Genomic DNA, 26657 nt, shown 5'->3' on the forward strand with positions numbered 1-26657 from the left:
GACTCGGTATTAATTGTAGAAATTTATCAACATTAACTTTTATTGTCACGAATCGATGCTATTTTAACAAAGCTTTAAAAATGCAAACGACATTATGACACCGCAAGCATCTATTTGTATATAGCACATCCAGTTTTCCTCTGTGTACGAACTGTAAATAACATAGTGCACACCAATTTAAAGAGAAAAGTACTTTGGTACACTTCATAGCAGTTCTTCTTAACTGTTCAATGACACAAACCAAATATTAAATTAATTAACAGCGAATTTACATTTGATACAACTTTTTGCAGGCATGAAATAAATTAATTTAACTTTTACAACCACAGCCAAAAGGTATTGCAAACTGCTGTAGTGGCAACCAAATCAAATGGTGACCTAGTTTTAAATCGTGACGTAGAGGTTGAGAAGCACAGCTTATAGGAACAAAACTTCAAGCGTTGTCATTATATGTAAAAAAAGAATTAACAAATGCTGTCCAGTAAGACAACGATAACATCTACACATAACAATTTGCTGGTACTGTGAATTTGGGTATTGCTGTCGTAGGTTTAAAAACAAGAAAGCACCTTGCAGTGTGTTGTTATATTATTTGGCTTCTTGAAAAGCCAGTAGGGTTGAGGATATTTTACCAGAAAGAAAAGTAAACTCTGTATAGAAACGAAGTGACCATTTTTGATATTTCAATCTCTTGCAGTATACTCCATCTACATAGAATCTTTGACCTTTTAAGCGCAGAACCTTGGGTGGCAGAGTGGGTAGTCCAACCCTTGAAATTTTTCATTACAACCAATGGGTCGAAATACGTTTCACAGAATTGTATGTCTATCTATGACTGCATCCCCTGTGTTAATAAATGGTAGGCTCATATGGGTAGAAAGTAACATGCTGGCAGCTGTTGGGAGGTTTATAGCTCTGTTGTAACTTCTTTGTTTCTTGAAGGCGGAATAAAGATTTTCAAAGCTTTTTCTCGTCGGTAAGAAACTGGTTTTGTTGAAGGCCCGCTCAGTTCTATTAAAATATTTTTATTTGAATTTTTTATTTAAATTTAAAAATAAATGAATGAATGTGGTTTATTTATTATTGCAGAATGCTATATTTTTAAATATGCATATATGAAATAATGTGATATATTTAGTATATTACAGAGTTAAATAGGTAAACACAGATGTTATAACCAGACATTTCAGCACCAACTTAACAGCTGGACTCTTAAAAATACATCTAATAAAAAATTTAAAAATTCTTTAACAATCTGGCTTATTATGGCTGTTGAAAGACAAGTCTATTGTATTGTCTCTGCCATATTTTAGTTTAATATAAAAGTGCTCAACTGTAACATAAAACTAGCCTATTTTTGTTTAAAGTCCAAGCAATTTCGTGCATTTTAAAGTAGTTTAACAGGTGAAAATGATCACAAAGTTCACATTTATAATGTTTATATTAAAAATGACCAGAATATCAATGTCTTATGGACCTAACATTTTTTTACCTTCAGCAAAAACAAAACAAAATATTTGTGACGCAACACTGTTTAACCATGCTGTGGCCCTGTGGCACCATGCCACAACACTGTGGCATGGTTATACAGTGCCGTGTTACTAATATTTTGTTTTGTCTTTGCTGAAGGTAACAAAATCTTAGGTCCATAAGACATTGATATAGCACATCGCACTTTAGCACAATGCTACAGCAAATGCACTACTTTAGTGCCTTCTGCATTATCTAAATACTTTCACATACCTTTGTTGGTTTTAGTGGAAGCCGATATTGTTGAATTTGATTTCATCTCTTCGTCCATGATTATCTTTCTTTCTTCTTCCGTTATCTCTTTTATTTCCTCGTTTTTATCTCTATAGAAATAATTTATTATATCAATATTGTATGCTATAGAAATGAAAACACAATTTACGTTGAAAATTGAAGTATTTTTATTTTATAAAATCTACTAATTTGAAAAAAAAAACATGATTTATACAACAGTATGTAAAAAGCTCAATGGTAACAGCATTTTAACAATGCATCCCAGATTTTTATCAAATTTAAACTAATGTGACAGCGATGCCCCTAGATTATAAATACATAAAGATAAAAATCAATCAATTTGACTTAACAGCACAAAATATTGATGAGTTTTAACAGTGTCATCATTACAGGTTTTTGCTAAAACAATTTTTTTTTATTTTCGTTAAAAAAAGTGCACCCTTGTACCTAGAATTTACCAGCATATACATAAAATACATATAACCAAACAAGTAAATCAAAATCACCTGTAAAATACAACAGTTCCATCCTCAGTAAGATGCATTGAGAAAGTATGAGGACTTGTTGATGTAGGAACCCAATCAAGGCTTGTATCAGCATCTAATACACTGGTTCTGAATGGGAACATACCACGTCCCTGTTGGTATGTGGGTGTTAAGGTATATCAGTGGTTACTTTATTATTATGTAGCGCTTAATTGTCAATTACTTGCATTTTCTGCAACCATATATATTACAAGCGAATTTGAAAAGAGTTTTGATATATATTAAAAAAAGGTTTTGAGAAAATTGGACTTTTTGTTGTTGTGTATATGTGAGGTTCTAAGGCACACCAAGGAACCAGGGTATCGAACACATATTGGTAATTGTGTTTTAACCCAATGTCCACTTAAAGTTGTCTGAATTAAAGAAAGAAAAAGGAAAACAGGAAACCCAAAACATATGCAGCCATGAAGTGCATGAAACATAACATCCATGTTATATCAACTATGTTTGCCCCACCACATGAGAATAAATAAGTTACAATTATCCATATTCATACCAATACTAAAATACCTTTGCCATTTGTATATCGTCGATTGGTATCCCACTAACTACGGCAAGTTGTTTTCGAAGATGATCTGCGTTCCACCCCAAGTAAGTCGATGAAACAACTTCGTCTTTTAAAACAACTTCCTCAAAATCTTCAAACTTAAGTAAAGATGGTCTCCATCGACGACACAACAACACAAGCTGATTGGCCGCTGTCTGTTTGTGATGTCATAATGTAAGTTGTTTTATGGACAATTAAATGAGTTTAGTTTTTTTAAGTCAAAAGAAACTCTATGTAATAATATGCACCGAATATGGGATGGCAGGCCTACCTTGGGATTTTTTTGCATTGCATTAATCAGTAAACATTACAACCAATGAGGTAAAATTTGACGCATGTTTACAACTTCACAGCATTGTGACGGCATAATGTAGATCGTTTGAGTTTACTTGATTTAATTCAGACGGAAATTGTTGTTGCAATATGCAACTAAAGGCTCCAAACCTGGAGACCGGAGGGGCAGGGTATACAGACTGACGCTTGTTTTGCATTGCAATAAGTAAATATTAAAGCCTGTAAATCAAATTTCTTTAATAGGAATGTGTGTCTAAGTACCCTGCCTCCCTAGCATTAAAAATACCCAAAGTTTTACATGACCATTGTAGTCGACTACACTACCTTTGGTTCAGGTTTATCAAGGAATTCAATGAAAAACTCAATGGTTCCGTACAAACTGATGTTCGTCCCAAATTTATCATTTTCAAGATAAACTTGGCTTGGTGTCTTCCACATTTTCTTACGAATACGAATTCTAAAATGCATTTTAAAATTTTAGATAACCTTTTTTTTCACAAAATAAAAAGTAAAAATTCCACAGAATATGAGTTTTTCCATTTATGTTTAACTTTTTCCTTTTTTTATTATTTTTTTAGACACACAAAGTTTCAAAATTTTTTAGGCTACAGTTTTTTCAGTTTAAAACAAATGTTATGATCTCACCTCTCTGGTTGAGTATGTATATCACACTGTTCACTTATATCTTCACACAGCAAGTTACGTGCGTCACCAACTGTCAACCCACGTTGTATCACCCAATTCATTAATGGTTTGGCAGTCTGTTACGAGAAAATGCATATTGTAATGTTATTTACTACTAGTTACATATGGTAATGCTTTCCAAGTTTCTGTTTGATTGGGCCACCTACTACTGTGGTTGAAGCATATTAACTGTTGTTGAAAAAGTGAATTCATTCGAAAGTTGTGTGAAATGTAGTTTTGAAACTTGGATTGCCTTGAAACTTGGATTGCCGAAAGCTAAAAAACTTATATAAACAAACCACCATAAAACCCTATATAACCCCCATAGAAACCTTATAACTACCATAGAAACTTTATAAATACCATAGAAACCTCATGACGACCATAGAAACCTTGTAACAACCATAGAAACCTTATAACGACCATAGGAACCTTATACCCACTATAGAAACCTTATAACCACCATAGAAACCTTATATAACCCACCTCCTCCTCGTAAAGCTTCAGTTGATAAAGTTTGCATCGATATTCATCTTTACGTAAAGCACGACCCAGTTTAACAACAAACAACGTCGAATTAGGAATTGATCGAAAATCTTCTGTTAATTGACTCATCTCATTCTGTGGGTAAAAAGATAATGAGTAAAGGTAACATGTTAAGCACATACATTAAACTTTTCAAGAACACAATAATTAAATACCTCTTGACCACTAGCATATTTCCTGTAGATGACAAACCTTCTTGTAGCTGTGCCTACAAAGTGGGCAAGATGTCGCTTTAATGACAACAAAGGCATTCGCTTGTCCATTTCTACATGCAGCTCTGGAATAAAGAGTAAAAGGTAAGAAAAAAAATGCCACAAATTTTTGAAACAGGTTGGTATTAAACGTTTTGTTTATCATGCCAATATTAAGCCTTAACCAGCTTTTACCCTGATGTTAGGTGTCTATACAAACAAGAAGGGTCAAAGTATATTTTATCTGTAATTATATATTGAGATTCCTATGTTTGACAACTATGAGTGTAACTATATTTTGATAATATCGCCTAAGATTTTGTTAAAATTAAAAAAATACGTTGGCTATAACTAAATTTTCAAGTAAAGTATTTAAACCATTACCTATTTACTACCTTTAAAAAATACTATCCTAGAGAACCAAAGCAATTTATATTACCTTTGCATGGTTTGTTCTCCTCATTCTCATTCTGCTGAACTTCAAGAACCCGGAAATAAAACTGTTTTTGCGCGATCTCGCTCGACACTCCCCAACCATCAGAAGCAGCAGATGAACAAGAGATGGTTCGCTCTCTCCTTGAGCGAGAAACCGAGTCCAAGATGCCCTCAGAGCTGCTCAGGATGGATTTCTTATAGTACGGGGAGCACGAGAAGAGAGGGTTGATCTTCTCACAGGCTTCGGAGGACTCTGGAATGTCTTTGGGAGCCGAGGCGGAAGATCCAGCAGTGGAAGATAAGTTGGGAAGATCTTGGGATGTAGACTCCTTTATGTATTGCGAGGAGGAAGAGCCGCATGCGCCGCACGAGATTTGGGGACTGCAGAAGTTCACGTTACTGCTGCTTGGTGCTGTAGATTTTTCGTGGCACGAGTCGCACGGCTCCGCTGTGGCGTCAGGAGCCACACTTACATTATCGTTCCACATGACTGATTTTACAGGCTCGTTTGTAACTATGGGTAATTGTTTTGGTTTATGGGCACATACATGTGCGTCACCTGTCCCATCGGGGTTGGTTCTGTTGTCTGTTATTGATGGATCACCCGTGGTATTTGAATTACTGTCAGCGTACATCAGTGCCTTGGTGTAATCCAATGTAGGTTCCACTGCAGCACATTGTACAACATGTCCAGGGTAACATTTCCCTGTTGAGTACTTTGGCAAACCCGTGGCAAGTGGCTTGGGGCAGTGGCACGGTGCCACGACTTCGCTCTGGTTGACGTCAACTGACTTACGTACAACCTCTGCGGGGGACATCTCTGGGCCGTGGCATGAGCCTTCAACAGGGTGGCATATGGTGTCAGTGCTGCCCAACGTGGAACACGAGGTGCTTAAACTACTTCCTTCGCTTTCAACGGACAACACTGGAATTTTATATTTTAGGAAACTGTTATTCTCGTAAAACATAATGCAAATTTTAACATCAAGAAATGTTTTATGTACCATACCACACTTAGTTTTTAATCCCCTACTGTTAAATATCAGCCATATAGTATAGAATATTTCACTAAATCTTGATTATATAACTTAAACACAGAAACCAAGACGTCCCAAACCAACCTTGCTCTACATCATCATTATAATTTGAGGCGTCAAAACTTTCATTCGCCATCTCATCAAACTCCATGTCAGTCATAAGAGATGGAGGGTCAGATTGTGAGGAGTTGCATTTCAATGAACTGGTGGGGGAGGCAGGGATCATGTAGCCTGTTTCTGTGAATGGTGTTGGGAAATTAGGTCCTAAAAACACTCATATATAAAAAAGGTCTAAAATTTGTGTCTGTTTTAATACAACCAAGACGACTCATCATATGTTGGAATATTACCAGCAGAGTTTTCCTAATTTTGTTTTATAAAATAGATCTTCTTTAACTTTAAATTGGCCCCGACGTTCTATACAGATCATCAGGGTTTATGACACTGAACAGTTCAAAAGACTTAGTAGCATACTCAGGCTTGGACAATAATACACTTGGCTTTCACCCAGATAAAGGCGTCAGAATATTACTTCAAAATAACGGCCTTTTTAAAATTACAAAAATTGCCAAAAGACCTCTTTTAGACTTACAATATGCGTAACCGTAACAGCATATATAAAAAAATATATTGCCTCATAAAACATGCTAAAAATAATATCATGTAGACATAATTTACCTTCAAATCTCTTCTGCAGTTTCCCTGGCAGATCATTCAGCACAGAAGACAACATTGAATCGTTATCATAACTATTATTCCGTCTCCTTTCCCCTTCATTAGTTTGATCTTCGTGGCTGAGTTCGGGAATTTGCCAAAAACTTTCAATTTCGCCACAGTTTGAATCTGGGGTGATTTATTTGAATGTCATTAATTTATTCTTGTTTGGAGGGTTTATTTCTTTATATAGCTTGGGTGTTCTGTATCAAAAACCTTACTGTGTGTGATTGTTGTGGTATTTAAGCTTGCATAGAGAGTTATTACAATACAAGTTATAACATGGGTATCCACTATCCTATTTTCACACACATTGTGGCATGAGGCTTTTATTTTGGTATTTTTTTAGTGGTTCTTGACTTTTTCCTTAAAATTACTTTTAAAATGATATTTATTTTACCCTTCACAGACTTCGAATTTAAAAACATTTTTACAAAAGATAATTTTAAATTTGAAATTCATTCTAAAACATAGTTTATGATGTCATAACCAACCCATTGTTTCATCATCATTCATGCTCTCTACTGCCTCAGGTGGATTTTGGGGTGGTGACGAGGAATTCCCACTACTGTCACCTGGTGTAGGAATATTAAGAAATTATCATGATTGGTGTAGTCCGATGGTTTAAATTAATTTTAACCAATGGCACTGCTTAAATGAATAACTTATTTAAATAAATATCTTATTCATAAATGTCATGTCACGTCACTTCACTAGGATGGCCAAGCTTCTTTTAAAGAAAAAAAAAGATACGGTCTAAAAAAAGAGAACCAACGGAAAAGGAGTAAAACAGGGAGAAAATATGAATAAAAAAACAAAACATGAAACCAGTAATACAAGGTCAAAAAGACAGGGAGAGAGAGAGAAAAAATAAGAAAGGAAAAAAACATGTAGTACTGTGGGGTAAGATAGTACACCTTTAGCACATAGTATTTAAATCTCCTGGGTGTGTTTTAAACAATCAAGAACAGCCTATGGAAGTCCTAAAGATACGGTTTTATAATTCTTTGAATGTTCTGTTTATGTTTTAAAAATAGATTAAAAATATATCCTCTCTTTTCCCACCCTACTATATAGCTCCATTTGGTACTAAACGAAGAACATTCAAAGAATTTTAAAGCCGCAATGACTCCGATAGACTGTTGTTAAATGTTTAAACATGATCAGGATATTTGAATATTATGCGCTAAAGGTGTCCCATCTTCCCCCAACCTACTATATAGCATAGAAAGACAAAACATTGATTATTTGACATACCAAGTGACCCCACCCCTTCATCACTTGATGAGGATGAAGCTTGTCCATTTAATTTGGAATCCAGGTTGGTTTTCTCCATGGCTTGCTGCATGTTATCGAAGTATTCAGTCACCTCTGTGGGAAATATTAAGCATGGTATGACTTGTAGTATACCTAAGGTGGTTCATACATCATGGGGTTTTTAAACTGTGTGCCACCATAGAAGTTGTGTAATGATATTTAACTGGGCAAGTATGAGGAGAACATTAATTGTGGGGAAGTGGTTTAGAATATATAATGGTTGTTATAGGATAAAGCATATCTCAAAGTGATTGAGGTAGCAGGGCAGACAGGACACTGTTTAATAATTTCATGGTATGTGTAGATTAAACAATTAAAAGTATGAGCCATTCAGTGTGTCACAACCAGAAACAGCGAGAAAAATTCTAAGAACTACTTCAATAATACAGTGATTAATATTGTGTATTTTTTACTTAACCAGTATTTTACTACATTGTGTTTTAAACTTATATTGTTTACATAAGTTATGTGGAAAGAACTGCTACAGATTAACTTTATTATGGCTAATTCATGAAGCAGGAAAATGCTGTTTCAGGCATAAAACTGGGGTGTTAAATCTATGATTTCACTTGGGTGATAGGGCCCTTTACATCACTAATGCTTCGCATACCACCCCACCTGATGGTAAAACGATGTTGATTGTAAGAAGATTAGCGATCTTATCGAGGATGTTCCATAGACGAGTGTCCTCCAGCTTCAAAGAGTCGGAAGAACTTTCCTCTTCAGTCATCAAATCAACATAAAGCTGACGAATAACATTTTTAATTTAAATTTAAAAAAAAAATTTAATTCAAATTCTGAGAAAAAAAAACATTTTAAATTCTAACAAATATTTAATTTTAATTCAAACTTTTATTCCAATTAGATGTAAGGACACATATCCGTCAAAACTTAGTATTTTGTAATCTTTTATACAGTGAATGTGATCACATTATCAGGTCACTATAAAGCAAATGGTTAAAAGGTTTTAATAAAATACAAGCACAATAAATACAAAGAGATGTTTAAATGGTAAAATTACTGTTAGAAAAAAACAAAAATCTAGTATAACATATAATTAAAGCCTGCATACAGCTTGGTATGACATCGTGGGTGGGGAGCAATGTTTTGTGACACAAGGTATGCTGGGATAATGAATTAGTAACAAATATAAACACTTAAGTATTTCAACACAATAAGATACAGTTCTTACTTTGGCACTTCTGAAGAATCCTTCACTTTTTAAAGTTTTAGCATCATTGGTGAGTATATGACACTCCCCACGATATCTTTCATGAACCACCAGCATTGAACCAAGAGAGAGGTTCAGTTTCTGGAGACAAAATAACAGCATAGGTTAAAGCTAGACCCCAAAAGAAACAGGCGGGAATTGTAAAGTTTGGAAAAAAATTGTAGAGCATTTTTGAGTAAAGCAATTCTGAAAACAAAATTAATCAATTTAAATTGGTTCTTTTACTTTAAACAAAAGTTTTTAAATATAATGTCAATTTACTCAATTCAATATAAAATCAAAGCCAATAATTGCTAACCCCTGACCAACATCACCGAGATGCTAACCCCTTTTACTCTCTAACCGTAAAACCATGCATACTTGGCTTGCTGGGTGCTGCAATACATTGGCAACCACTGGGTTGTAGCAATGTCTGATAAGTGTCTTGGTCAAGAACACTTACACCCAGTGGCGCAGCCATAAGGGGGATTGCGGAAGTCGGGACCCCTTTTTTTAAATAAAAAGTTTATAACATAAAATTAAAAAAAAAACATTGATGCTACTGCTAAAACCTATCGGTATCGAACATTGAACCAGGTGTTTTCGGTTACAATAATTGCCTAACTACCATAATACAACTACTTCATAATCCCATATCCTAAGCAAGCTACATTATAACCCGCTTACCTCAGCTATGCGAGTCTTCATATCGAGCACAGTCTGTTGCTCAGTCACACGGATCGTAACTTTCTCATGGAGGTTCAGTGCTTCTGGATCAGCAAGAAATATCTAAAGAAATATTGGTTATGAAATTATGAATAAAACTCATTTATCCTCATATGGCAGGGCAATGACAATTGTGTGGTTTAAAAAACTGGTCTTACACTGTTTTTTTTTCTTAGTTAACTTTAAAAAATAGACCTGCCATATGACAAGGAATGCTAAATGTGTTTGGTAAGGAAATACCTAATGCTGATTAAACTGCATACCTCTTACCCCTAAGTAAAATAAAGGAGATTAGAGTTGTACATAAACACCCAATGACTTGAAACATTTGAATTTTATCTCAACTACTCACTTTCAGTGTAACTCCACCACATTCATATTTTTCAAACTTCTCGTCTTCATCTCTTGTTTCCAGGAGTAAATCAAACAGGTACGAGTTGCGAGGACCACCTGGTTATTTTAAATACATTAACATACCTCTATGCTGCACTGCTTAAATGTAAACACGTGGGTAAGGTTCCATAACAAGGCACACCAAGGAACACAGGGGCCTTAGGCCTGAAATGCTCATTTACAAATTTTAATTACAAATGTACATTAAATAACCGAGTAGTTTGGCACCATTGTGGTTAGTGGCTTGCATTGTAAACTAAAGGATGAAAAGCATCCTTTTTTTGGGTAATGGGACAACTCTGGCCTAAATCTAAGGTCCCATGTCTTGTCCCACTGTAAGAACTTAACCATAAAGAATAATAATAACAACTCCATATTTTCCAAATGGTTTCTACAAAGAAGCACACCAGGGAACACAGGGGCTTCAAACCAGAGTTCTATGCTAACTGGGTGCAGTCATGTAGCAAGGCACACCATGGGTCTTATTTAGGCCAGGATTTGACCGAATACTCTAACAGACCAGAGTCAGCCCATTACAAGTATAAACAACAACACACACCCAACAACTGGCTGAGAGTTTTTTCTCCATCCTCGCTGTCAATATCGTAAGATCGGTCAAGCACATCGTTAATGTGATCGTACTTTACCAAACGACATCGGTCAACTGGAACCACCTCGCTCTCTGTGTCAACATAGAAGTATTATAAATGAGAAATAAAAATTAAGAAATAGGTTGGATGTGAAAAGTAGGAATAGGAGGTTTTATGCCAGGCATACCGTTGGTGATTACGAAATATTAAATTATAAAAGTAAATACCTTTTTTCGTTAAAAAAACATAAATTGTGATAAACCCTGATAATTTTTAGTTATATGGCAAAACGTTCATATAATAAAATTCAAATCATTTGCCACTACAGGTTTGCTATGAACTTACGCATAATATTTCGAATGTTACAAAAAGCTTGAGACGGTAATTAACAAATCTCATCTACTTACTTATTCTCATAAGCATATGAGCTTGCTTGACAGCATCAACTAATGTCGTGTCTTTGTGGAATTCAAATGTCTTGTCAAGTATTGGTTGTACCAGGTGGCCCACAAGTGATGGGTGGCGTAGAAATAACTGGAGAATTTTGTTTGTATATGTAAAAAAATATACAGAAAACACTGGTCAAATACCAATTCATTTGAATGTCCAAAACTTAAACATATTAAAGCTAAACCACCAACAATGTGAGCCTTGAACCGAATATCCTCAACATTTATAAACCAAATCAACTTAGTTTATTTATACAATGAACTATACTTTAAGTATGGGATACTCAAACCAATCAAACTAAAAACAAACAGTGAGCCCTGAACCCAACACCCCCTACCCAGACACTAGAAACATGATGTATTCCCGTCAAGTTTCAACATATTTTACAATATTTACTAAACTACCATCGCTGAGCCTTGAACCCAACACCTTCAACATAACTTACTCTGATGCTACACATATTCCTCTCCTGCTCTATCTTCATGATCCTCAACCTCTCCTCTTCTTCTTCTCTATGAACGAGGTCCTGGATGTGAGATGGAAGCTCCGTTGTTTCCATGAACACTAAAGATCATACGAGAGAAAGAATTTTAGACTTGTACAAATGACTTCAATAATTTTTTATTGAGGTTGTAAATATTAGAGAAGTCGTGCTAAATGTCATTGACAGTAATTGTCTCAAAGAGGTATGGCAACAATATGTCACAAACTTAAAAAGTTAAAATGCAATTTTTTAACAACATGTCTGTTTATATATATATACCTAAATCATGTATGTATAGGTAACTAACAACAGTAACTTACTGGAATTTCTTTGTTTGTTTATTTGTCGATACATCAACATGTAAGCATTTGTAGAACTGGAATTATGAAAAAAAGGTAAAATGTTTTAAGTGGTTAACTAATATATACTGGAAGTGGAAAACGCTAGTTTAGCAGTATGTATAATTTTTCAGCAATTGAAAAAGAAAAGGAAGATTTACATTCCTTCAGCAACTTTCACAGCTTTGCTGGCAGTACTATGGCCTACAGCACATGGAAGACTTTTAATTACAACAATTGCTTTAAAGATAAAAATAAAATAACAGAGATTTTATTTTATAAAGCGAATGCTTTGTAAAAGTTTTTAAATCCACTTGTATGCCAAAAGGTCATTTCTTGAGAAATATTTATCTTGGTAGCATTTAAGCCTAATATAACAGTAATAATATTACCAGAATTGAGGAATTACCTTGAAAATGTTGAATAATATGATGATGACGTACGTGGGTAACTTACTCCTCCAAATGTTTTCTCAATATCAAGGTTGGTAATCGAGGATACAATCTGTATCGAAAAGATAATATAATGATACTGATACCTATACCAATAGTCCTGTATGTATGTAACTTCATACTTTATCCTTACATGGCCGGGAAACGACAGTCGTTAAACCCCGGTGTTTTGTCTTATACACCTCATGCCAGCTTACCAGTTACCAAGTATGTTACTTTGTGGGTGATTGACTGATTGTTTTTTGGGAGGTTTTTCATTTTTCGTTATGTGTGGCTGATAAATTGAACAACCTATTAGTGACCACTGGGTTGGAGCAGTTGCCGTCAATTGTCTTGCCCAAAGATACATACACCCACAATGGTAGCAGCGAAGATAAATATGTTCCATTTATTTATTCAACTACTAAACTTTGTCAGTTTGTTTGTTTTTTGTTCAATACCGATCAGGGTAAATACCTACTTTATGCTACATAATTAATAATAACTGATAGAATAATATATGAAAACACAAATAGATTAGAAACTAGTATCATTCTTGTACACCAACCTGGTCATTAAAACTATGCCATCTGTTGTTTTCAAATGACTTAATATAAGCATAGTAGTGGCCACCTGCAGCACTGCCAGAGTGAATCATGATTGAAAACAATTCGTAAACATACGGTCCCTCCTGTATGAAATATAACAGAAAAACAGACATTAGTCGCATGCTATCAAGTGATTGGGTAAAAGTCACAAATCTGCTTGAAAATTAAGAATAATTGAAAACTCGTGTTAAAGGTCAGAGGTGAATGACCAATATCTAGGTTCTAGGGGATATTGGTTAGTTGGGGGTTAATACACTTTTGGTCAGTGGCAAGTATTTTGGAGTTAACCTAATCCTCAACCAAAGATAAATCACCTAAAGGCATGTTAAAATTGTTGTAAGGTGTAAAACTGGGGTGCCAAACCTAAGATAAGATATTTTCCTGCTGAGGTGACACCCACGCACCCCCTTTTTTTATTAACATTTTTTTTAACTTTTTTTATCTTTAAAAAAACAATAAACCTCCAACCTTACACTCCTAATGTTACACCTACAATCCTCACCTGAAGATAGGAGTCCACGAGCGCCTCCTCATCATTCAACCACCAACTGTTCCTCCTCTTCCTACGATGGGAGAGTTGGGATTCAAAGTCGATCCCCTCATCCACGCTGCTCGCCTCCTCTTCACTGGATTGCTCGTTCATCCCGTCACCGTTGGAACCTCCAGGAAGATTACGATCGGGGTCGTGCCCGCTGTCGTGGCTGCTTGTGTCTTCCTCGTCAACTTGTTCTGGTGAAGGGGGAAGGTTAACACACACTTACCATCAAACTAAACAAATACTAAACAATGAAAGATTATTTATATAGATTGAACGGATGGTTATGTTAGTTGGAATGTGACAATCCTCCATATAAGAGGATGATTAGGTTATGAAAGAAATCTTCCGTTAAATTATTTGTGATCTTTCAGTTCCGCCTTTTGTCTGAATTTATAGCGTGTTTGTTTGACAATTTAGACAATTTATATGAGTAAGAAAGTGACCACTGGGTCTGAGCAATTCTAATAACGTGAGGTGCCCTGCAGAAGAACATACATGCCTATAATGGTGGCAAGATCCAGCTAAGAAATTGTTTTGCTATGAGTAAGAGCTGTTGATTATCCTTTTTATAATCAATATTTTACTGATAACACTTCTGTCATTTTGAATGTAACCTTGCATGGTTGGAAAACAACAGTCAGTATAACACAGGTATTCTGTTTTATACACCTCATGCCAGCTTGCAATCACAGTTACCGGTCACCACGTATGTTTAGGAGTGTGTTTTTAAATGGCTGACAATTCAGACAACTCAGTAGTAATTGTTGGGTTGAAGCAATTGCTGTTAAGTGTCTTGCCCAAAGACATATACGCCAACAACGGTAGCAGCGACAAGCCTTGAACTCATGACCTATGGTTTAAGAGTCAGGCGTGCTAACCACTGATCCCAGCGTCAGATATAGAAAAGTTATTATTTAAATAAATGTAATGACATCATAACCTCACCTTTATTCTCCTCACACAAGTCATCCATCTCCTCATTATTTACTGGATCATCATCCGTCGATGAAGAAGTAGTGTCCTGTGGAGGAAGATGCAGTTTAATACAATGATATTTAATTCAAAATAAAACCAATTAACCGAGTATTGGCTAGCTTGCAAAATATTTTAAGATTTTTAAAGTATTTCCCCTACACTAACTACTAAAACCGATATTTGAAAAAAAGGTCGATAGCTTTCTAAAAGGCATTTAAAACCTGCAAAACATCCTTCTGTGGCAATACTAATGCTTGTGTTTCAAGCAACATGTGGAAAACAAGATGACGTCCATTGTTCGTGAACAATGGTTCTCAGACTTGTCCTTACTTTATGTTTATCTATTTACTTTGGTTAGGGGTGCCTGGGGTGTCATTTCAAACTCTTGAAACAAGGTGACTTCCCGTTTTAGCAGTCTAGTTTTAGACATAAATAAGGTTTACTATGTTTGACAATCCATTTTAACAGTACTATAGAGTCAGTGGCATTTTTACTCTGACCTTTGAAATGATTGGATTTTTAGACTTTCTTCTCACATAACTAACCTTGCTTGTATCTTCTGTGAAAGAATTAAGATTTAGTATTTGTGGGAACTGCATGCAATCATTGAGTTTGATTCGATGCATGGTCGAATAATCAAAATCAAACCTCTTCAGCTGAAGTGTCAGAAGATATGGGAATCTAGTAAAAAAATTTGTTTGTTTAATTAGAAATGAATGTAACTTATTTAACCTCGCATGGCATCCTATAAAACCAGTGTTCTTTTCATACACGCAGTGCCTGCAGAGGAATTCCCTTGTTGTTTTGGGGGGTTTCACTTGCCTACAATGTTAGCATCATCTTGCCTTATAAAACCCATTTTAAAATGTAAAACTGGGATTTTAAAAAATTTGATTTCACCCATGTTTGAAAAGTCGGGGTGACATCTTGCCTAGCACTCTAATATTATTTTTATAATAAGTAGAATTTTTTAACAAAAAAAATTAGGGTTAAAAAATATTGTGATAACAAAGTGTTTAAATATTGTAACGAAATACAACAAAGGTGTTTACTTGGTGAACTTTAACCCTTTCTTTGCGTCACATTTCTTGTCACACTTCTCACAGTAATATTGGTTGCTCTCGTCCAGTGTCTCTGGTTCAACAAATGCATTCAAACCTTCAATCTGTTAATATGGTTGTGTATTAGACTTCTTAACCCCCATGGCTATAACACAACATAGATTACATTGAAATGCAAAAACATGATCATAAATTACAACAGAGATATATCAGCATTATTGATGGATTGCATTTATCTCATAGTCTGGTCTCACTTAATAATATTATCCACAGGAAATGCATTTGTATTAATTGTCTCTTTGTTACAATACAAGTTTCTAATTACTGAACTACAGCGCTGGAATATGAAATATAGGTTAGTGGCTTGGGGTTGGGGTTACTGTCCTTTCTGAAACTTTGGCTTCAAAGGTGCCATTTTGCAATAACACTTCCGCTTGATATGCAACCATTAAGACTTACAACAGATTTGTAGCTTGTGGTTGCACCAAACGGCCGTATGGTGATCGGGACATCAAGAAACGTGTCGTTCCTTGCGCTTTCATGATGACATTCACAACATTGGACGTAATCCTTCATTGTTCCTGTGTTTTGGTTTAATTTAAAATTAATAAAACACATGATTGCGATAAATAGTTCTTTGTTTTTTTAAGTTATCACTCATTGTATTAAGATACGTCATTCAAGTAAAAGAAGGTGTTTTATTAAAGAAAACATTTCGCTGTGTATGATAGATGAAGTTTGTTCATTTGACTACAACGTTGACAAATGTAGAGCCTTAGTCAAAACTGAATGTTGTTTTTGTTTTAGCAAGACGCTAAAAAAACATCCAACCCAGAGGAAACTAATCGGTTGTAGAACCCTGGGTGTAGGGGTAATGGGCCAACTCTAGTCTAAATAGTAGGTTCCCTGTCATGCCTTGTTGTAGAACCTCCCCCATATAGAATAGAATGGCATTGGAAAAGAATCTTTATGGTTTAGATCAAAACATGAAAAAGCTGATAAGTTAAATCTACCAGCTCACCTTCATAAAGTCGTTTAATCAAATCAGCTTGATCTGTTCCTTGGAATGTATTTTCCAACGCATCAAACATAACACGACATAACTCTTGTATATCATGCTGCTGCCAAGCTGCAAGTAAGCATAGGTTAAAAATAATGTTTGGCAGTCATGACTTTGCATTGGCAGACATCATGAGTGGTACAAATTTTAGCATAACTCCAGGGTGATATTTGCATGTACACCCAGATTTTTTTTGACCTCATTGATTAATGTGGTGAATAATCCTTCGCTCTGAATGTTTGTATGGACACTTAACAATAGCCTATTTAACAGTAAGCCCAAACTTTGAACCCTTTAGGAACGAGATAAGAGTTTATTATTTCAATATTTTTTGAGGACCCCATTAAATTTCGGATTAAGTCATATCAACAGAACACTTGTATTTATGCATAGTTTGAGTTTTAGGCAAAATATACAAAAAGAATATTTTGCAAAATTGATTTATGGTTAGTTTACTGACAAACACGAAACACCAACCTTCACTACTATCCCAACCAAAGCTTCTAGTGAGGCCAGTTGTCTCTACTGACTCCTTGTTGGAAGTTTGAAGGAGAAGGAACAGATGTTGCAGTTGATATGGGATGCTACTTGTTGTGTCATCTTGGTTGTGACATTCCCATCTGTTGGGTTAAAGCAAGGTATTTAAATACTTTTAAAAGTTGGAAAAGGGTGCCTAATTCTATTCTATGCCCTACAGCGTAGCATGGGACTTTAGAATCAGGCCAGAGTTATCTCATTATACCAAGGTTGCTATAACTCATTTATGTTGACAACTGAGCAATAAGTGGTTGGTCAAGAACATAATATTTTACCCCTAACAGTATTGGCATAAATATAGGGTGTTCTTTAATCAGTGCAAACACAGGTGCAAGTTTTGATAGTAAGACGTACCGTTCTGTAAATTTTCACTTCCTGAGCCAAAACGCTTTTATAACTTAAGAAAATTCAGGGTTGACCAGAAGGTTAGGCGAGTGTGTGCAAAGTACCATAACACTAATTCCTGTAGTAAGACCAGTCATCCACACAGTTTTAAAACTGTTAAATTTTCATATATTTATATTTATCTTACTTGTACATTGCATTCCGAAACTCAGGAGTCATGTAAAGAGTTTGTATGAGACTGTTGAGGTAACATGTCATAGCTTGGTTAACAAGCCCGACAAAACGAACATCTTTTGGTTCGTCGTTTTCTGTTGGACACTTGGAGGCATTGGAGAGGCGATTAGAAGCCATTTCGTCAGCTTTTTGACGTATGTGTTCGTTTAACTAAACAGATATAATAGGATTATTATTTTATGTAACTATTGGCAGGAAAAAAGATTTTTTAAGTCAAATGTTGTTTCAGATTTTAAAATTATATATACCTAATGTTTGATCAAAAGTTTGAATGAAAGCATTAAACATTTTTTGGGAATAATATGCTTTTGTAGTTTAAGCAAATCGATCATAAAACAATGATAAAACCAGGCCTTAAACTTTAAGGAAGATAAAATATAATGTTTGTGTGAACCTTTGACGGCAGTAGTTATTTCATGCTGCCCTAATCCATACATGTCGATATTCCACACGTTATGGTGAAACCTATGGCAACTTAAGCTGCTCTCATTGTAGTTGAAGCAGCTTTTTAGCTGTCATTAGGGTGGACCGACTGTGGCCTAAATCGTGGGTCAACATGGCCCGGTCATGTAGGACTTTGAACATGCTATGGTTTATGGTAATTGCTAAATTCTAGTTTTAACTCAAGGGATGGCAATAGTATTCTTGGCTACCGAATAAACTAGTCACCAAAACCAACTAAAAGTTTGAACTTTGGTTAGTCACTACAATACCAAAAAAGAATTTAGGCAGCGACTAGTTTGGCCGAGAATGCCAACCTTGGTCTAATGGTCTCTTAACCTGCCTCACCCTAAGCCCCACTCATATATAGAATACAAATAATTGCCCAAGTTTCAGGTGTATATTGAGCCTAGTTCAACAAAACCATTACAAACTGAAACCTTATCTGTGTCCGGTGAGGAAACAGCCATCCTCCTATGCATGTGACTTTCTGAATCAACTCTATATCCTCCACAACTACTAGAAGTGGCTGGGCCCATGTCCTCTAACTGAATGGAAAAGTTTGGGAATCAATTTTTATGTGAACTGAAGTGCCATTGGGAGTATATATATTATTTAATATACAATAAATAATCCTTTTCTGAGAAAAAAAGTGGGGTGCACTACATAGATAATACTTCGATAAAGGAATATGTATTGATATTCTTAAGACTCATAGTTTACAGGATAATAAATACTTCTTTTGAGAACAACTGTTATAGCCTATGCTGCATAAGGATCAATAAATAACCAACTGTCATATGAGATATAAAACATAATTTCCCTTAACAAAACATAAGTAGTCAATTTTATCAGTACGGGTTCATACACCTGGGGAGGTTTTGTGGGTATCGTCCATAAGAATATATATTGAAAAGAATATCTGAACAATACTTTAACAAATAGTGTTAATTAGGCTACTGAAGCAGAAATAGCAACTCAAACTTACAATAGTACTTGGGTATACCATCTCTACAGCCACTCCAAGTTTTTCGCGAATTTCCAGAAAATTTTTCGAAGTTGTGCTGAGTGTTGAATCCAGGTGATGCTGATCCTCCTCACCAATTTCCACTTCCGAATGAGCTTCATATTCATCCTTGACTTTCTTGGTGCAGACGAAGACGAGGTTGAAGGTTCCACTAACGTATTGAACTTTTTTGCCAACCTCCTGTTATGGGGTAGGTTAATCACTGCTAGGAACTAATAAAGTAATGCGTGTAGGCCAGGGTATTGTGGGTGAGATTTTTAAAACAGTAGCAATAGTTACGGTTAAATTATGTTAATTCCTAGAAAATATTTTCCAATTACAGGATTTACATTTTTTTCACATTCGAGATTTCAAATTTGGGTGCAAAATGACGTTATTTGTACCTCTGCATTAGAATTTGGTGTGCAGCTGTAACATGTGCACCCCTAAATGGAGGTCTATGAGCATCACCATAATGATGATCGAAGAAACAGGTTAATATGCGCCTTTATGGGGTGCAATGGAACATTGGCTATGAATAAACTACCCAATTTATACCAATTCCTTTTTTTTTAATTTCGCTTTTGTATAGGTAGTTAAATTGTGTATTGTTGGAAAAGGAGTGTTTGTATCGCAGCTTTTATGTTTAAGATATTATGCTTTGGCCCATAACCAATATGGCCTTTTTTGGGAGAATATTTTTAATTAAGAATGTAATCGCCTTTGCTCTATGCTTTAAGATCAATAATATAATTCTCTTCGCTGTAAGCATAGTAAATCAACCTTAAAATGCTTCATTGAATACTTTCTTTTAAAACAAAGTTAAAAAGCAAACAAAAAGTAAAGAGCATACGAAGCATTGTATGCTATAAAACATAACCACAGGAGTTTTACAAATAGGGTTTCAAGTAATAACTATCCCTTAACTTATGCTCAACGTCATACAACCACTGTATATTGGTAAATATTGTGTAATTATATATATAACAATATTGAGACCTGTAATCTTAAACCAATAAAACCACGATTTAATTTAAACAATATCACTAATTACTTTGATAATTAAATAGTTTGGGTATCTTGCCGTCCTATGTTACAATAACAAACAATGTTGTATTTCCTGCTAGTTAAAAAACAGCCTGCTGAAATAGCATAAGAAGTGGCCTATATTTTGTGTTGACATAAATGCTATGTATGTACCAGTAAATAGTAGAAGTGAACCTATTTGAACTCATTGCTTACCAACACTATAGGGATGTACCCAATCTACCACAATTTACTATCATAAAGAAACAGATGGTTTACTAATTTATTTTAAATCATTGATATACGTATTACATATATTTATGTTTTTATTTCAGAAGCATAAGCTTCAAGACTAGGCCAGTTGGCTTAATTAAAATATGTATATATAGTGCAATAAACATAGAAAAATTAAACACTTGCTCAGACTTTTAAAAGTTTAATTTTTGTTTTGAATTAACTGCATTATAATACTAATACATATATATACACTCTATTGTAATTGTATTGTTGACTTGCTGTTGTTATTATTATACAAGAAAACATCTTACCGAATACAGGTTTGCAAAAGTGGAAGAAGAAGGCAAAGTAAGGATAAAACGATCTCCGTTTGTCTTCAAAACATCTTTAACAACACACGAACATTTTGCTTCACCATCTTTAACAGATGACTAAAAAAAAGGGATTTAAAACAAACTGTTGATATTTTGGTAAGTGATATGCTAAAATGCAAATAAAACATTGGTTTGCACACAAATGCTGGAAAAGCTGATTTAGAAACAAACTGTACATTGTGTAGACTTATTATGTTGCCTTTGAGTCTACCCTATGTAATAACAACAAACTAAGTTAATATTTATTCTGTGGTGATAAAAGGCTCTTGGTTTAGGACATTTTAGGATGAATATTTTCAGCACATTAGAATAAATAGTTAACTTTAGGCAATGTTTTAATGTTTTAAATGAATTCTATAAATGATAGAATGATAAAACGACAGCACTATAGGCCTAGGTAAGATTAGACACATTGATTAGTACTACATTATTGAAATATTAAGCTAATCCATGTAATAATAGTACTTATTGATTTATACTGTTACAAAAAAAGCTGTTAAATTGGCATAGGCACAAAACTTTTAAAACCACAGACGAGGCTGGGATATTTAGACACGCATTCCTGTGAAACAAATCCAACTTATTGATTCCTAATTTTACTGAACTAATTCTACTAAATGCAGTGCGGGAAATCCCAGGGTAGGTCAGTCTACCCAACCACCCCTGGTTTGGGGCCTATGCATGATGCAATACACTTTACTGTTTGAAGTGGTCTACCTTGTCAATTCTCATGGGAGCATTAACAATTAAATGAAACTAAACAATCTTCATCAATTTTCATTATGACATCAAAGGAAAATTGTTACTAACAAATAAGTTTGAATACAAACTTTATTCAGGCATAACAAAAACTGTAAAATAACACAGCCCGTAAAATATGTTAAAACGTAATTTGTATTATATATATTGCTAAATGAAAAACCCTAAATGTGCAAAAAAGAATAATAAAAAATTAATAAATGTGTAACCTGCTGTAATAATAATACTGTAAATCTGATAAGTATCCAGTGTTGTTGTAATAACTTACTTGGTCAAATAACGTGACAGACATCTTGAAACTGTAATCCAGGATTACATTAAGTTACACAGAGCTCAAATGTCATTTCATTTACATTATTAAGGCGGGCTTAAGTAAAGAATCTTTGTTTTAATCTGAAATAGAAAGAAAGATTTTGAAGTTTGCGAAAAAAATTAACAAATTTTATTAACGGTCGGAAAAAAGATATTGTTAGGCTTTTTGTTAAATGAGTCTACACTTTGTATAAATGAGCTTGAGAGTTATTCAAATTACATTTTCAATATATTGTAAGATCTTACGTTTGGAAAAAACTCAAGGAAGTAAGTTTAAAGTTTATTAAACAAGGGTGTGGTGGCGAACTGGCGAAAGTGGCACGTACTCATAATATATTTATAATATAGGAAATAACAAGTGTTTTAAAACTTTATGTAGTGCACCATATAAGAAACCATGATTTGACTATCATCAATTTAATTCTGTATTAACTGTTGTATAAAACTGTTTGACTTATTGTATTCAGTAAACAAGACCACAGCACAGGCAAGCATATTTATGGCTATTTGAAAAGCAAAACAATGACGAGTAAAGAGTAGAATAAAAATTGATTGCACAATTAGATTAATTTCGTAAATTCTCCTTCTGAGTCGGAAGATTGATTTAATGAAATTCCTTTTGATATCTGGGTCATATCATCAGTGCCCGTCATTAGGCCTGACATATGTTGGTAAAAATCATCTTTTTCAACTTGAACTGTGACAGAGGAAATTCCTGCTTCTTTAAAAATGGAGGTGACTTGTGAAATTATTCTCTGTTCGATGACGTGTGGCTCCACATGGACACTGACAACTGCCGCGGCTTCTTTCTCTGTGTGCTGCCACACACGGCATGTCCTGTGTGCCGTGATGCCTTCGACGGCGTTCACTTTCGACAGAGCTTGCTGCAGTGTTTTCTGAAGGTGTGGGGGTGCACATAGTGCAAGTACACGGGCAGAATCGCGCAACAAGGGCCATACAGTGCACAGGATAAGTGACGCAACAGCTAACGTGCATATTGGGTCAGCGATCAATAGTTGCCACTTTGAAACCATCAGTGATGAAATTATGACGCCGATACTTCCCAATAAATCAGCAAGAACATGTAAATAGACACCTTTAATGTTCGCATCACTATGAGAGTGTGAATGGCAATTTTCGTGACCATCTTGATGATTGTGGCCATGGCTGTGGCCGTGGTTATGATGGTGTTGATGGCTGAACACGAAAACGCCGATGAGATTAACCAACAAGCCACCCACAGATACGTATAGTAGTTTGTCTGTGTTTATAGCTGGAGGGTCAATAAGTCTCTGGAATGCTTCGTAGAAGAGAAAGAACGCAACAACAAGTAGAAATAATCCGTTCACGAACCCAGATAACACTTCAACTCGTCCATAACCGTATGGGAATATTCGTGTCGATTTCCACTTTGCCATTACAGCAGCTACGAGACCAAGAACAAGTGCTGTGCAATCAAATAACATGTGAAAGCTGTCTGATATTAATCCAAGGGAATTGCTCCATGCACCCCATGCAAGCTCCACAAAAGCAAACGAAAGATTAATGCAGAGAAAATAAAATATGTGACGAGAATCTTTTTCTTCAAGAACTCGGCGTAAAAATCCATTTACCAATGTGCCAAAAGATGTTTTGGAAGCTCTGTTTAAAACATCCCCAGCAAATCTATACAAAGGGAGACCCTCTGCAGAGTAACCAATAAAACTTCCCTTTTGACTCTTTGGTTGAGGCCAGGACAGAATATCAGAAGCCAGAATAAAAAACACCATGCTTACAATTACTCCACCGGATATAACATGCTCTTCTGTTCGTACAGAATCCATTTTTCCATTCACATTTGAAATAACACGGATTGCAGGGTGGCTCCATTGGAAGCCTAAAAACATTGCAGTTCCAGCTATGGCAAAATAACCCAATCGTGAAACCTGCATTGGGCTCAGTCTGTTTGAAACAAAGAAATGTCCATAATGTTCAACTATAAACACAGTTGTTGCAATAAAAACAATACTGAATAAATTTGAAAACAAGTTAAAGCTGTAGCCTGTGAAGTACAACAGACTTGCCCATGGTAGAAGTAAAAGGGCTGAGATTAGAGTTGAGAATGAATGAAGTCTTTTAGCGCCACCAACATGGGTTGTAACCCTTTTTGTATAACCGTTTAAAGCTACTTTGAGCAGTAGTGTAAGACAAAGTAATAAAACACCACCTTTATGGTCTGCAACTCCCATAAAAGATATCATAGCTGATAAGTAACGGGTGATGCTACTGGTATGCTGGCCTTCTGGTTGGCTTAATATCTTAGACAACATATCATCATTATCAAATAACAAGAGACACAGAACACCAAGGAAAAATAGCAACGAACCCCTTGTTTTTGCGTAGTTACCTTTTCTACCGGCAAAAACTCCCATAAACATGGACACAAGAACATGTTCGCCGTGTTCAAAGACCAACACTGTTCGCAAAGGCCCACAGAGTGTCAGAGAAAAAAGCCACAAAACATTGTTTAACAAACCAAGTACAGAATGTCGAAACACGTAACTCCATTGTCTTTTATTCAACTTCCTACCAGAGGAAAATGGTTTGTGTATAAGAAGGTAAACCCCTGAACATATCAGCTTAACCAGGAATAGGAACTGGACAAGATGAATCGACTTTAAAATATCGTAACATTCAAACAAACCCACACAGCGTAGAATCTTCACAGCTACAAGAATAATTCCATATTTTCCATAACTCCCAACATTTCCCGTTTGAATACGGCCAAAATCGTCGTTTTGCACAGATTCCATTTTATAAACTAATAGTTTTGTTCCAAGAGCAAGAATTAAATCAAATTATAACTATCTTTTACATTATATGGTGTGCATAATGCATTATGCTAAAAGTTAACAAAATGGTTAGTTTTATTCGAATACCCCCAAAAAAAACTGAGAACAAATTTGCATAACGTTGCTACATTTCTTGATTTCTAGTCATACAAACAACAATTTAAGTCTGTTTTTAAAATTTTACTTTTAAGTTCATTTTAAAAACTTTAATAAACAACAATACGATTTACTACGAAAGTAACCTGCAGGTTGTATTAATTCTATTTTTTTGGACGCGTTGTGCCGTTAGCGTTAACATTATATACAACACAATTGATTCAAAATAAACTGCATCATACATACCCAATATTAATAAAAAACAACAGGCAGACTTACATTTTAAAAATATAAATATTCTTTCCCTAAAATTTAGTTAACTTGTCTTTTCTTCTTTCACTTTTTACTTTTAACACCACCGACATGACAAACGCCATGGCATCCTGTCTATGGCATCAACCATAGACATTTTATAAAACGCGCCATAAATAAAACTTTATTTTAGTTATTGAATTTAAAAGCATTGAAAAAATACGCCACTATTAGGACCTAAAATTTTACCATAGTTGATAAGAATGGTTTTATAAAGCTTTCTGGTAAGACCAGACACAAGTAAAAAAAAATATTATTATCGAAATATTAATCAATTTTGTTTCAAAACTCTTTAAATGATGGCGTAAAGTACATACAAATACAAGGGTAGGTAAAGCTGTTTTAAAACTGTGCGTACAAAAGATATGGGCGCGACTATGGAGAAACGAGCCTCGTTTGAAGAGATGTTCTTGTAACTCAAAAATAAAGAAGACACGATCAATATGAGACAAGCGTTAATGTTAACTGTAACAACGATGACGCTGTTTCTCCTACTGTTGTTTTTTCGAGTCACCAGATATTAAAGAGATGCACAATATGCTAACAGGCTCGGAAATGTCGCTGAAGGATTTAACACCTTGTCGTGTAGGCTAAAGAAGAGATGACCACTATGATAATCTGGAGTACTATGAAGGCCGAAATTGCTTCATCATCATATAAGCAAAAGAATACCTGGGGATAAAATAACTTCTTATATTACGTTCGAAATATCCAAAATAAATTACACTTACCCTACCTATAGTAACCAGCACGGTGGACATTGATAGTTTGTGCTATAGTTTCTTTGCCATGAAGTTATAAAACGATGTTTTTGTGCTGATTAGATGCCGATGTATATAGGCTAAGGCCACATTGATCCCTGCATTTATACAGGGTGGGGAAATACGGGACTCGGCGTTAGTACGGTACATTACGGGACACATTGTTTAACGAACCATTAATAAGCAACTCCTGCAAACGAATTTTACTAAACTATCCACCGTTGGTTTTATCCCGGGAATACGGAACTTATTCCTACCGCGGGTAAAAGTTTTCGATTTCGCTTAAATTTTATAAGTTATTCGATAAATAATATGTTACTTTGACTCTTCCAAAATCCCCTTTGGGGACTTCCCCAAAATAGTACCTTGTTGGCCATGATCGTATTAAATTAATTAGACTTATTAAAATTATGAATTAAACTAATAAATTTAACTGTTCAAAAAAGGA

General features: G+C 35.0%; 2 protein-coding genes across 4 annotated transcripts; both read right to left on the minus strand.

Moving 5' to 3' along the window:
• Positions 1 to 22: 22 nt before the first annotated feature.
• LOC149740194 (ubiquitin carboxyl-terminal hydrolase 47-like) lies at positions 23 to 25434 on the minus strand. Of its 3 annotated transcripts, none has more exons than XM_089872030.1 (36): positions 25416 to 25434; positions 22166 to 22290; positions 21076 to 21195; positions 19484 to 19702; positions 18936 to 19043; positions 18008 to 18204; positions 17416 to 17558; positions 16900 to 17007; positions 16338 to 16459; positions 15870 to 15982; positions 15363 to 15498; positions 14788 to 14863; positions 13807 to 14033; positions 13265 to 13387; positions 12675 to 12769; positions 12248 to 12303; positions 11889 to 12007; positions 11401 to 11527; positions 10963 to 11085; positions 10363 to 10460; positions 9972 to 10073; positions 9267 to 9386; positions 8693 to 8819; positions 8015 to 8128; positions 7252 to 7332; positions 6722 to 6886; positions 6128 to 6280; positions 5011 to 5931; positions 4536 to 4657; positions 4321 to 4455; positions 3796 to 3911; positions 3475 to 3607; positions 2820 to 3011; positions 2271 to 2401; positions 1744 to 1853; positions 23 to 1011 (listed from the first exon to the last, which is right to left on the minus strand). In XM_089872030.1, exons 2-36 carry the CDS (start codon positions 22187 to 22189, stop codon positions 908 to 910), a joined length of 5160 nt encoding a protein of 1719 aa, XP_089728156.1. In that variant the 5' UTR covers positions 22190 to 22290; positions 25416 to 25434; the 3' UTR covers positions 23 to 907. The 3 variants fall into 3 exon arrangements, with proteins under 3 accessions (XP_089728156.1, XP_089728155.1, XP_089728157.1); XM_089872029.1 differs by having other exon boundaries at positions 12248 to 12309; XM_089872031.1 differs by lacking the exon at positions 18936 to 19043 and having other exon boundaries at positions 12248 to 12309.
• LOC149740195 (proton-coupled zinc antiporter SLC30A5-like) lies at positions 22477 to 25385 on the minus strand. The gene has a single exon (XM_089872045.1). It carries the CDS (start codon positions 24999 to 25001, stop codon positions 22770 to 22772), a length of 2232 nt encoding a protein of 743 aa, XP_089728171.1. The 5' UTR covers positions 25002 to 25385; the 3' UTR covers positions 22477 to 22769.
• Positions 25435 to 26657: the final 1223 nt, after the last annotated feature.

This window comes from Ciona robusta, chromosome 2, assembly GCF_009617815.1.
Source record: "Ciona robusta chromosome 2, ASM961781v2".
Lineage (NCBI taxonomy): Eukaryota > Metazoa > Chordata > Ascidiacea > Phlebobranchia > Cionidae > Ciona > Ciona robusta.

Excerpts from the sequence above, each read along its gene's own strand:
- LOC149740194 (XM_089872029.1), bottom strand. The coding sequence starts at position 22,189 with ATGTCTGTCACGTTATTTGACCAA. Across the intron at positions 21,196-22,165 it reads CTGTCACGTTATTTGACCAA|TCATCTGTTAAAGATGGTGA; the intron begins GTAAGTTATTAC and ends CCTTTTTTTTAG. Across the intron at positions 1,854-2,270 it reads GGAACTGTTGTATTTTACAG|AGATAAAAACGAGGAAATAA; the intron begins GTGATTTTGATT and ends TTATTTCTATAG.
- LOC149740195 (XM_089872045.1), bottom strand. The coding sequence starts at position 25,001 with ATGGAATCTGTGCAAAACGACGATTTTGGCCGTATTCAAACGGGAAAT.